The 13,735-nt window shown below is 42.5% G+C and overlaps 2 protein-coding genes across 5 annotated transcripts in view; both read left to right on the top strand.

Annotated features, from left to right (window-relative positions):
* The window catches only part of LOC126872661 (uncharacterized), a 308,769-nt gene that overhangs the window by 187,965 nt on the left and 107,069 nt on the right, over positions 1 to 13,735 (top strand). The window lies entirely within an intron of this gene.
* Positions 1,921 to 3,396, top strand: LOC126872634 (uncharacterized). Its single transcript, XM_050632735.1, has one exon. It carries the CDS (start codon positions 1,921 to 1,923, stop codon positions 3,394 to 3,396), a length of 1,476 nt encoding a protein of 491 aa, XP_050488692.1.

Here is a 13,735-nt window from a genome sequence, read left to right as displayed (position 1 = left end):
ATCAGCGGATTTCTTCCTTTGGACATAAAATTATTCGTAGGTCGGATGGATACATTACATCTGTATAGCAATTAAAACATCGGGTTGAATATGATTTTTATCGTCTAAAATCAATATGTAATCTTGGCGAGAAACTTGACTAGGACGTATTGTAGTAATGCGAGTTCGGGACTGCTTAAATAGCGAAAACGAAAGGAAGGAAGATGTCGGTTATGATAGTGCTATTTTCAAACATCTGACTGCAAAATCTAAGCACATTATAAGTGGAACGAGTTCGAAAATTATTAGAATGTTAAAATATTTTTCTAAGAGAACGTTAAATTGTGACCCATGGCTCCTTTGAAACTTTTGATTCTTATAATAGGTAGAATAGAACGCAATAAAAAATGTAATCTTGACGTGCAAGGTAAAGGTCAATTTTGCAGCTACATTTTCGGTAGATCACCATCGATCCAAAGGTACAAAATCATCTCCCAAAACATGACAAATAATTTTTTGGCAGCCTGTATCATATTTTTTCATATGATAATTCGTTCACAAGAACTCACGAGTATGTCATCTATCCATCTATGCATATCCATGAAGTGAAAGAGTAAAATCTTAAATATTATAATTTTCTAAGGTATCACTCAATAACAAAATTTTACTGTTGTGTTTAATTTTAATTTAATATAAATTCGATTGCCTCATGATAGAGGATTTGCGTGACTTCATTCTCGATGTTGCAAAGTTGAACATCACGCCATAAGTAGATTATGTAACCTTTAAGAGAGGGGGGGGGGGGGGGGGGGGGTAAGGTTAATTCGTACAAAAATAAGGCATGCTTTTGTGAATTATTTGTGACGACACAGTTAAAATCTCTTTATTAAAACCAATAGTACATTAAAGTATGACATTCGACGAATATTGTATAAAATTTTCACGGAGAAATATTAGAAAATACGGCAATGGCAGTAATTATTCGGACGTGTCTCGGAAAATTGCGGTGCCTCTGATAACTTGGTGCTAGATCATCTGAAATCAAAAAATCGAAGTTCATTCGTTAGGTAACAGTTTTCCACAGGTAACGCTGGGAGCGTTTTTCGAAATTTCAATTTTTCACTTTTTTGGAACACTTTTAAGGGAAAATTAGCAGCAAATTTTCGCAAAGTCGGCTAATCTATCTAGCAATCTAAGTTGCTTAACCTCCTTCTTATCTTTACAAACATTATACATGCACAATATACCTGTCGGAGATGAAAGGAAAGCCGAAGCCTTTCCTTGGAAATTTTGGGAACATCCTTTAGTACTTTAGTCTAGATTTTATCATAGCTGTAATTGTTTAAAATTTGTGATAGCGAGATTAGGTTCGAGGTGACAATTGGTCGCCGAACGTAGCCACGGTCACGAGATAAGCGTTTTGCCTAACGGAGGTCTGGAGTGGTTGTATGGGTTTTCCGAGAAGTGCGATTGTGGCGGCATGCGGCCTCTTGAGCGGGCCTAGCCACGTGTGAGGTTACCTCGGAGGTGCCGAGACAATGGGACATACATTGTATCAATAACCAAACTCCAGGCAGAAACTGCCTAGCAACGGCGTTCAGAACTTCTCGATGCTTCTAACGAGTGCGTATCGAATTGCAGACGAAGCTGGCATTCTTGCGATTGCCTTGGAGAGTGACACATCGAACGTTTCTCGTCAATCGTATTTTGCGCCTAAGATCATTTTTTTACGCTTAGTAAAGAGTTATCTCGTTGGCCGTGGATTCGTTTGAACCCAACCAAAAACATTGTTAATAGTGTACATAAATTCATTATTCGTAAATCATATTATTCATTGACTTCATTGTTCATCAAATTTATCATTCAATAGACTTAATTATTTGTTAAGCTTAGTGATAGTCTTGTATATACGTGTACATATAATCTCGGCTTTGTGAAACGATGGCTAGTCCACGCGAAGAGTTGTCACGCGCCCAAAATTCCGATCTTAACCCGACATCAGAAGTGGGATCAGAATCGCTTAAAGTGATACAAGAGCAGATGGCCCTTATGCGCGAGTTAATTCAAACGCTAGCGCAAAAGCCGAGGGAGCAAGTACCGAGTGCGGAACCCGTGAGTCTAGTGTTACCACGTTTTAACTCCGAAGCCGTGGGCGCCGACCCGGCTGCGTGGTGCGCGACCGTTAGTGTAATTATGGAAAAAAGGCCTCTACAAGACGACGCGTTATATCTCGCTATAACTCGTGCTCTAGAGGGTACGGCAGTACAGTGGTTTACGCAAGTTCCGGTCAGTGGTCTTACTTGGACAAGGTTTACGGGATATTTTCTTGCGCGTTATGGTGGCACGGAGACGGCAACCTCATTGCTAATGAGGATATTCAACGAACAACCACTGAAGGACGAAACCACGGGAACGTTTGGTAATCGTCTTCGCTCTCTTCTGTCGGCGAAATGGGGAGATCCAATCCACGCTGAATTAATCAACGCCGTCGTCTTCCTACGATTGATTTCGCATGACCAGCGTGTCGAACGAATAGCACTTACGAATGATATCCAGACTCAGGATCAATTCTATAAGGAAATGAGAGCTCTCTCTTACGCGAGGAAGAGACCGGTACCTTCGTCAAATAATCCACCGGCGGAACCGGAAGCCAAACGAAGCAGGCCGTCAGTTTTTCGGATTAAGTGCTACCGCTGTGGCGCTTACGGACATAGGAGAACAGAGTGTCACTCAAAAATCCAAACTAGGAAGGAGCAGGATATACAAAATCCGAAGGAAAAACGACCAGCAGCATCGTCGAAGGTGACTTGCTTCAGGTGCCATGAGGAAGGACATATCGCGTCTGATTGTCCATCATTGCGGAAAAGAAGCCACGATTCCATTGACGAACGCCGGATCGATTCCGGTGTGGTGGAGGCTCCGGCTTGTAGATTAAGCCATCTGGGTGAGTCGTATCCATTTTACTTTGATTCTGGGGCCGAGTGTTCGTTAATTAAAGAGTTCTCAGCCTCGAAATTTTCGGGTAAAAGAATAACCGATATAGTAGCGATGCGGGGAATCGGGAATACTTGTATTAAGAGTACACTGCAGATTTTATCCACTGTTTGTATTAATGGTCTTACATTGGAGATAGTTTTTCATGTCCTTGTTGATGATTACTTAAAATACGATATCATGATTGGTCGCGAGATTTTAAGCCAAGGATTCGACGTAAATATCACGCAAGATAGCCTTGTTATTTGTAAAACAAAGATCATTAACGCCTGTGGTAAAGTCGCGGAAGATGCGGTCGACATTAACGAGGTCGACACTGATGTGATCGGTAACGATAAAGATCGATTAATCTCCGTTCTCGAAAAATTTAAAGAATCATTCATTACGGGTCTCCCGCGTACTCGTGTCAGTACGGGCCAGTGAGAAATACGGTTAATTGATCCCAACGCAAAGAAGCCCTTACAGGCTTAGCGAGGCAGAGCGAAGAATAGTACGCGAGAGAATAGACGAATTAATTAGAGCAAAAATTGTAAGGCCTAGTAATTCGCCGTTCGCGAGCCCCATGATACTACTCGTGAAGAAGAAGGATGGCTCAGACAGATTGTGTGTAGACTTTCGAGCGCTAAATAAAAATACTGTCGCGGATCGGTATCCCTTACCCCTTACTGCTGATCAAATCGCGAGATTGCAGAGTGCGAGATATTTCATTAGCCTGGACATGGCCAGTGGATTTCACCAGATTCCCATTCATCCTAATTCGACGGAATATACAGCGTTCGTTACCCCCGACTGTCGATACGAATACGTAACGATGCCGTTTGGATTGAAAAATGCACCAGCCGTTTTCCAGAGAGCCATTTTCAAAGCCTTAGGCGACCTCGCTTATTCGTATGTCGTTGTTTGTTTGGACGACGTTCTAATAATTGCCGACTCGATAGACCAAGCTCTAGAAAGGTTGCACGTTGTACTAAACACCCTCGTAAACGCCGGATTTTCTTTTAATTTCGCTAAATATTCCTTTCTGAAGACGTCGGTACTTTATTTGGGATATGTAATTCGTAACGGAGAAGTTCGTCCAAATCCGGGAAAAATACAAGCTTTGAATTCTTTACCTGCACCGTCGACCGTCACACAGCTTAGGCAGTTCATAGGTTTGGCCTCTTACTTCCAAAAATTTATTCCTAAATTTTCACAAGTAATGAAACCCTTGTATGCACTCACTTCTAGTAGCAAACACATAACTTGGACGGATAGGCACGAAAAGATAAGACAAAAGGTGATTTCCGTCCTGACCGACGCGCCGGTGTTAATGATATTCGATCCCAATCTTCCCATAGAACTGCATACCGACGCTAGTTCGAGGGGGGGGGGAGCTATTTTAATGCATAAGGTCGAGGGGAAAACAGAGTCATTGAATACTATAGTAAAAGGACCAGCCCCACGGAATCTAGATATCATTCGTACGAACTGGAGACATTAGCGGTAGTAAGCACCGTCAAGCATTTCCGACACTATTTACATGGGCGGAAATTTCTAGTTGTTACCGATTGTAATTCTTTGAAAGCCTCCAGCAACAAAGTAAATTTAAACGACCGGGTTTATAGGTGGTGGGCTTATTTGCAAACATTTGATTTCGACATCATATATCGAGAGGGTAAACGAATGGCCCACGTAGATTTCTTTTCGCGTAACCCCATAGACTCGAACCACCGTATGATTAACAAAATCGCAGAGAAAGAGATTAATCTAGCCGAGATCTCCGAAGACTGGCTATTAGCGGAACAACGTCGCGATCCACAAATTGTAGAAATCGTTAATAAAATACAGAACGATGAGCTTGCGGACGATATCGCGAACACCTATGAGTTACGATCCGGTACCCTTTACCGTAAGGTACAACGAAAAGGCAGAACCCTCTGCTTACCTATCGTTCCGAGAGGCTTTAGATGGTCCGTCATTAACCATGTGAATCAGTCAATTATGCACTTAGGCTGGGATAAAACTCTCGAGAAACTTTGCGAGTATTACTGGTTCGAGGGAATGGCGAAGTATGTTCGTAAATTCGTCGAGAACTGCCATGCTTGTCGAGTTTCGAAGGCTAGTTCAGGTAAAATACAAGCTGAACTACATCCTATACCTAAGACCGGCATACCGTGGCATACAGTGCACATGGACATCACGGGCAAGCTAAGTGGCAAAAATGACTCGAAAGAGTATGTTATCGTCTTGGTCGATGCCTTCACGAAATTCGTATACCTACATCATACTTGCAAGTTGGATTCGCTTAGTGTTATCAAAGCACTAAAGTCCGCTGTATTTTTGTTCGGTAGTCCCTGTTGGGTAATAGCGGATCAGGGAAGATGCTTTACGGGCCGGGAATTTCAAGAGTTCTGTAAAAGCAAACAAATTAAAATTCATTTAATTGCGACCGGTGCAAGTAGGGCCAATGGACAGGTAGAACGTGTTATGGGCGTACTAAAAAATATGTTTACCACGGTAGAAACGACCGGGCGTTCATGGCAAGACGCGATCGGAGAGATACAATTGGCTTTGAACTGTACCAACCGTGCGACCAAATCGAGCCCTTTAGAGTTATTGATCGGTAGAGCAACAAGACCATATGACTTATTATTACCTGATAACATCGAGGAAAAAGAAATAGACATCTCCAGTGTAAGGCAACAGGCAATAAAAGAAATGGAAACTAATGCTAGGTATGACAAAGAGAGATTCGATAAAACGAAAGCTAAAGTGGTTAAGTTTAATCTCGGTGATTTGGTACTACGCCAAAATGAAGAAAGGAACCGGACAAAGCTGGATCTAAAATTCAGGGGTCCATTTGTGGTATCGGAGGTTCTGAAAGGAGACCGATATACCTTGAAAACACTGGATGGGAAGAGGTTATACAAGTACAGTCATGATAGGTTAAGAAAAATGCCGGATAGTTGCATTCCTGTTGAGTTGGATGTCGATGGTGATGACGAGAACAGTGGCTATGGCGATGTGAGTACCCCGATCTCAGAGGATCGTAGGATTATATGAGCCCGAGTGGGGCCATGGTGTGGAGTTCAGTGTGGTCAAGCACTGGAAATGACAATGTCACGAAGCTGGAGCTGGTCTAGTACCGACAGCGACAATGTCACGAAGCTGGAGCAAATCTAGTATCGACAGCGACAATGTTACGAAGCTGGTTATGGAACGAACTTTGAGTGAATGTGCGATTCGAAGGATGAGACTCATTTGGGTGCGAAATAGAGAATGGTCCATCATGTCATTACGACCCGACTGATAGCCCACAGGATGCAACTGGTAATGGGATGCAAGCTAATCTTGTTTCCTTTTGTTTTGTTGTCTAAGGAACACCCGAGGACGTGTGATAGTCAGGATGGCCGTGTCGGAGATGAAAGGAAAGCCGAAGCCTTTCTTTGGAAATTTTAGGAACATCCTCTAGTACTCTAGCTTAGATTTTATCATAGCTGTAATTATTCAAGGTTTTTTTTCTTTTTAATTAATTTATTTACATTTTACAATTTGTCCAGTAGGACATTTGGTAAAATATTATAGCTTAGTGATATAGTAATATAACATGTGGATGGCTACCCCCAGTGGGATACCATCTTCGAATTTGTTCAAGATTTGTGATAGCGAGATTGGGTTCGAGGTGACAATTGGTCGCGGGATAGACGTTTTGCCTAACGGAGGTCTGGACTGGTTGTATGGGTTTTCCGAGAAATGTGATTGTGGCGGCATGCGGCCTCGGGAGCGGGCCTAGCCACGTGTGAGGTTGCCTCGGAGGTGCCGATACAATGGGACATACATTGTATTAATAATCAAACTCCAGGCAGAAACTGCCTAGCAACGGCGTTTGGAACCTTCTCGATGCCTCCAAACGAATATAGAAAACAAAATGCAATCGTACAGCGAGAAAAATCTCCACGAGGCTGGCATTCGTGCGATTGCCTTGGAGAGTGACACATCGAGCATTTTCTACAATCGTATTTAGCGCCTAAGATTAGTTTACGCTTAGTAAAGAGTTATCTCGTTGGCCGTGGATTCGTTTGAACCCAAAAACATTGTTAATAGTGTTCATTAAACTTATTATTCGTAAATCATATTATTCATTAAACTTACTATTCGTTAAACTTATTATCCATTAGACTTATTATTCGTTAAACTTTGTGATAATCTTGTATATACGTGTAAATATAATCTCGGCTTTGTGAAACGATGGCTAATCCACGCGAAGAGTTGTTACGCGCCCAAAATTCCAATCTTAACCCGACATATATATATATATATATATGTAATATCGTGATATAATGTGTTTAAAAAGAGTGGACAATAGAGATGTTAATCAGACAGAAAAAGACGATTGTTGTTCAACCTGAACTATTCACGCCAAACGCACAGAAAACAGCGCAATCCACGCTCTCTCGGCAACGCCACTCGCAACCTCTGTCTCCGCTCAGCTCGCACTCTGCTCCTCGACTCGCACGCTGCTTTTCGACTCGCACGCTGCTTTTCGACTCGCACGCTGCTTTTCGACTCGCACGCTGCTTTTCGACTCGCACGCTGCTTTTCGACTCGCACGCTGCTTTTCGACTAACGCTCTGGCCGTTGCCGCATTCTATTGTCTATTGCTGGGCCCACCGCACACGTGTTCTACAGACGCTCGTAGCCAGGGTCACGTAGGTCCTTTCGACTATTTACCTATTTACCTGAAGGACCCGGTAATGCATCGATGGAGCCGACAGCGCCTCGGCTCTCACGACATTGTCTGTAGTTAGCTCGACGTTTCTTGGGCCCTTCTTCCCGATACTACACTCGGCCATCCTGCAATAACATCTGCCCTCAGATGTTGCCTTCTATCTCGCTGTCATCAGATGCGTCACTTTCGGCGTTTAGGACCCAAGGTTTCATAAAATCGAGGTGTGTGCGGGTCCTTCCTTCGGTACTGCTTCGCACGCTTTCTTCTTTTCTTGTAATTTCGCAGGTTCCCTTCTAGCTTACCTATGTTTCGTTCGGTTAGGCTACAGTCAAGGCAGTTGGATACCACGTGTTCGACCTTTTCGCGTAACCCCCTGAACCAGAAGTCCTTCTTGACCATAGCTTCTGTTTTGGTAACCTCGAAATGCCCACGCTCGTGCGCTTGCCTGACTACCTGAGCCCACATCGCCTTCAATACTACTATTAGCACATCGTCCTTACGCTCCTTATACAAAATATTGTTTCTTACTGCCTGCCCATCGACCTGACTGCACGTTGCGGCGTCCAAAATCCTACGGACTTCAATGTCCTTCTTCTGTGCCCTTCTCAACCGTGCAATCAGCCCGTCTTCACTCTCCGTTACATACATAGTGCTCGGCAGGGGGTTCCTACTCGGAGCATCTACATGCTGCATACTTTTCCCCGGCCGATGACACACCTGATACTTAAACTCGCCTGGTAACAAGGCCCATCTAGCCGCACGCACACACAAATCTTTCTTTCTAACTACACCTATCGGACTCGCATACTCCGAGTCTGACGATTTGATGACACCCTCGTTTGTCCACACTTCCATCAGATCATCTACTTCCTTTCTTTCCGACGGCGCCAGTCTTCGCGGTCTTCGCGCTACCGGTTTGTCGCTTTTCAGAACTATTTTCGCGGTTATCCCGACGTCTCTCTTCTTCTCCGGCCTATACCCTTTAATAATATCTCGAATTGCTTCACGATAATGAGGTTCTCGTACATGCGACAAGTCGATCTCGTCGGATTGTTCTATCGCGTTTACCCTCAGTACATCCGGCGCGTCCTCGTGACCGTCGGTCTGGTCGTCGAGTCGTAAAAATGTCACCTCGCCCCGTTTGACTCGCAACTCTACCTGGTCTAAAAAATCGGTACCTAAGAGTAGACTGTGTCTTGTCATTACCTTATTCGAGACAACATGCAGGGTGACAGTAAAGTCGTACCCGTCGACCGTCATTACCCTTGTAAACTCGCCCCAGGTACTATTGCCAGCGGACCCAAAACCATCAAACCTAAGTTTGCAGTTTCCCAGAGGTGGTGATCCTAACCTCGCATACTCATCCGCTCGTATGAACGTAAAGTCACTACCTGTATCCACTAACGAGACAAACCTGCAGCCATCTATCGACACGTCCTTCACATACTTCCCTTTTTCGGATCTTGACACTATGCAAGTCTCTTTCGGTCGTGCCGTACACCTCGCTGCAATATGTCCAAATCCGCTGCCCTCGAAACACCTAACACCTTCTCCCCTCTCCGGACACTTAACACTTAGATGATCCTCACTACCGCAAATGAAGCATCTTCTTTTCTTCATTGTGTCTACAGATTGACTGGGCTTCCCGTTCTTCTGGGTTTTAGCCGGCTTCACGATCGACTTTGCTCTGCGACTCTTCTGCTCTTCGTACATCACTAACCTCTTCCTTAACTCTTTGATTGACGTAGCGCCGTACAATATAGCCTTATTGTTCTCGTCGTCTATTATTCCATCCACTATGTATTCCACCTTTGCTTCCTCCTCCATGTCCACATGGCTGGCTATTTCGAGCATGCGGTACATGTAGGCCAAACATGCTTCATCACTCTCCTTTTTTGTTTCTTCAAGTTTCTGATGTACTTGCCTACTGTTGACTTTCCTTGAAAATTCTTCCACTAGCCCCCTCTTCAACTCATGCCAAGTCCTGGCATGACACTCGAATCTCGCAAATATTTTCGCTGATCCCTTCAGCAGCTTCCTGGCGTAGACTGCCTTCTGCCCATCCGACCATATGCACGTATCAGCGACTTCCTCGAACGACTCGAACCATCGTTCGACATTTTCACCTTTGTCGCCACTAAACGACTCTAATGCATCTTCGACGTCTCTAAAACTCAGTGTCGAACCAACGCATGCCCTTCGACAACATTCGTCACGGTCCTGATACACCCTTCGCGTATCTCTCTTGTATCCTCTTGCGTTTTTCTTGTCATCTTCATCCTCACTTTCGTCGTCGCTTTCTTCTTCCGACGATATGTCGTTACCATCCATGGCCGCTTGTAGCCGTGCGCGTAATTCTACTTTTCTTCCCGTCGTTTTTAAACCCAAACTAGCGAGGCGCTCCTTCAACTCCTTCGTATTCATTTTCTCAACATCTTCATCTTCGTTACAATCACGCTCAGCTCTCTGCACATTTTCTAAATCTCGTTGACCGGTTAGCTCTTCACCGCCCGTCGATCCCTTACGATACGATTGTCCAGCCCTACACGCCCGATTCAGCCTTGCAATCAGCACTGACCTCGCACCCGATATAGGGAGGTTCATTCGCGCGAGCTTACTCCTCAGCTCCTCCAGCGTCGAACCCTCTTCACCCGACAATCGCTCGTCCCCGACGTTTGCCATTTTTCACACTACACAAACTTAAACCGTCAAAGATATCGTCTTTTACCGCACCGCGTACCGGTAAATTCACAACTAGCTCGAATAGCTCTGTTAAACCGTTTCGTTTTCTGTCTTGTCCAATCCCGGCTGAGCCCCCAAAAATATGTAATATCGTGATATAATGTGTTTAAAAAGAGTGGACAATAGAGATGTTAATCAGACAGAAAAAGACGATTGTTGTTCAACCTGAACTATTCACGCCAAACGCACAGAAAACAGCGCAATCCACGCTCTCTCGGCAACGCCACTCGCAACCTCTGTCTCCGCTCAGCTCGCACTCTGCTCCTCGACTCGCACGCTGCTTTTCGACTCGCACGCTGCTTTTCGACTCGCACGCTGCTTTTCGACTCGCACGCTGCTTTTCGACTCGCACGCTGCTTTTCGACTAACGCTCTGGCCGTTGCCGCATTCTATTGTCTATTGCTGGGCCCACCGCACACGTGTTCTACAGACGCTCGTAGCCAGGGTCACGTAGGTCCTTTCGACTATTTACCTATTTACCTGAAGGACCCGGTAATGCATCGATGGAGCCGACAGCGCCTCGGCTCTCGCGACATTGTCTGTAGTTAGCTCGACGTTTCTTGGGCCCTTCTTCCCGATACTACATATATTAGAATTAGCGGACATTAGAATTAGGGTTAGGGGCGTGAAACGAATCTTCGTTTGGGTTACACGTTGTCGTTATGCAATAGAGAAGACATTGACCAGTGCAAATACGATTATTATAGAGCCGGACAAGTAACCGTGGTAGTTAGGCACTCGAGAAACTAATGACAATGATCCTAGGTTCAATAACGAATCCGCGGTCGACGGGATAATAGATGAACGTACTGACAAAATCTAAGTCGGATGCGTGATATTCACTGGTCGTAAAGGGTTACTCCTTTCATCAGTGAGATCGCGAACGAGAATGCCTTTCCCGTCCCGATGATGCCACAGAGGAAAACTATAATGGGGTGTGTCTAAGGATACGAGATCATCGGATTCGTCGAGAAAAGCCTTCGTTCAGAAAGTAAGGGAAATTGACGTTGCTGCTAATTGGTCAATCTCCATATCGGTGGTTAGAAAAAGATGCTAGCCACCTTCGAGGGAGAGTTGCTAGTGGGAGACGCCGCTCGTTGAAAAATATGTCTCCCCTATCTTCCCGTAGTTGGAACAAAGACTGTTTGTCTGTTTGAAGGACTTTAGTTAACTAAACCTTAAGATTTATAACGGGCCCTCGGGCTAGCCGAACATGTACTGCGGAGACGCATCGACATCTGGCAATCATCTTACTCGAAGAATAGGGTCTGCATGTGGCGAGCCATGGGACAGAAACCGTTGGAATGTTTACTATCGCGTGTCGCCACGAATATTTCCTTTAAGGAGAGCTATAGAATTACTCCATACCTTTGCTAGACAAAGCGTTCATCCCGTGACCGCGGCTACGTTCGGCGACTGACTGTCGCCTCGAGCCCAAGCTCATTATCACAACTCTCGAACAATTACAATCGGATTGAATAACTACAACTGTTCAATTACAGACTCCGGTGTTCTTTCATCTCCGACATATATATACAGCTTCAGGATCATAGCTTGTCCCAAATACGTGGAATACTCTATATATATATGAAGCTGTAGCAAATGGGAAAGAATTTCATTAGACAAAATTAAGCGGTTCTGAGTGATCCAACGTGTTAAATGCGTTTAAATGTTTCGAATATTATAAAACCTGGATCTCTGTATTCTTTATAAAAAAAGTATTGAGATACTTATTGAAAATTGATTAGTTTACAAGATTTTTCAATCTTGTAAATCTATCTATACGAGTTGTATATAAAACGTATAAAAAGACGTTAAATATTGTCTCAATTTTATTTATGCAATGACATACTTACTTGCTAGCCTTATTGATACCCAATTATTTTCTAATTATGTTGTGCATTGCTTCCTAAAGAATTTACTTGGGTCTTGTTGCTGGGACACTTGTTTTTTCCATATTCTAAAGAAGCAAAATATTGTAAATGAATGATACAGTCGGAGTGTATTGTGACAAAAATGAAGCGGGTAATTACATGTTACTAATTACAGTTACTAACATTAGTATTCGGACACAGCACTATCTCTGTATTTATTGGTTCGTATAAAAGGATGTGATTTAAATATAATATAATTTATTCTGCGAGAATATGAATCATTTATTGTATTTTTAAAATATCTTCCTTCTAACACTAATTTTTAATTGCATAATAAAATTTTAACAAAAGTTGTCTTATTTTCATAATACAATAATATTTGGACACTTGTTTACGTTTTCAACCTAGGAATTCTTCGAAACAATTCGAACTGTTAAATAGATTTAGTTTGTATAATTAGCTCCAAAAAAATGAACATCGGTATTTTTATAATATACCAAATTATCATAAAGGAAAGGGTAAAAGTTGTCATGAAATTGTAAAATCATAATGTTACTATTAATTATCGCAAATATTATTGAAATACGTAAAAAAAAGGACTGCATTGAATTTAAGGAATAAAAAGCATAACCTCTTTTTTGCCAAAAATTTTTTGTACAGTTATATCTTACTGTACAATAATACAAACAAAGATACAGTACAGAGATAGTGTTGTGTTGGAATATTAATGTAAGTAACCGTATATAGGAAAGTTTACAATGTTAACTGATCTTGATATATTTTATCAAAGTCAACGTTCTGAATAATTTCATTTATACATTAATCGCCGCTTGATTTTAGTCTAGAACACATTTCTGACAAAATAGATGCTCGGAAATCCGATACAAAAGGCGGAGTCCGATTTGGAGCATTTCCCGTGTGCTAGTCGACATAAATATGTGAACATCGTGGTATATCTATATTTGTATATTACTTGTACATTATGAAAGCTAGTTTTTACACAATATCAGTAAATAAGTAAATAAATAGATGTATTAAAGTTTAAAATTATATATCCATATTACTTTATTATTTACTATATTAAGATTACTTTTTAAAAGTTAGTTTGCTAATAAATTAAAGAGAAGGTTATAAAGTATCAGTTATGACATAAATTACTACAAAGGATTGTCGAAGAAAGAAAAATTGCTAGAAGAATCCCAAAAACTCTATAACTTTTAAATTAAAGGTAACCGTACAAAAGAGAACGGTATAATTACTGATAGCCAATGAGGCAAACCAGTATTAATATTAAATAGGATAATGCACAAAGTGGATTCAATGGTCAAATAAAAAGTCGAGAAATTAAAAGTAGTCGGGAAAAGTACGTTGGCAAAAGCAAGGAAGAACCTGAAAGGAAGAATTATACTATTAAAAGGGATAGAACACGGAAAGAGGA

The sequence above is a fragment of the Bombus huntii genome, chromosome 13 (genome assembly GCF_024542735.1).
Source record: "Bombus huntii isolate Logan2020A chromosome 13, iyBomHunt1.1, whole genome shotgun sequence".
Classification (NCBI taxonomy): Eukaryota; Metazoa; Arthropoda; class Insecta; order Hymenoptera; family Apidae; genus Bombus; species Bombus huntii.
The sequence above is the reverse complement of the archived record's forward strand: the minus strand, read 5'-3'. Positions and strand labels throughout refer to the sequence as shown.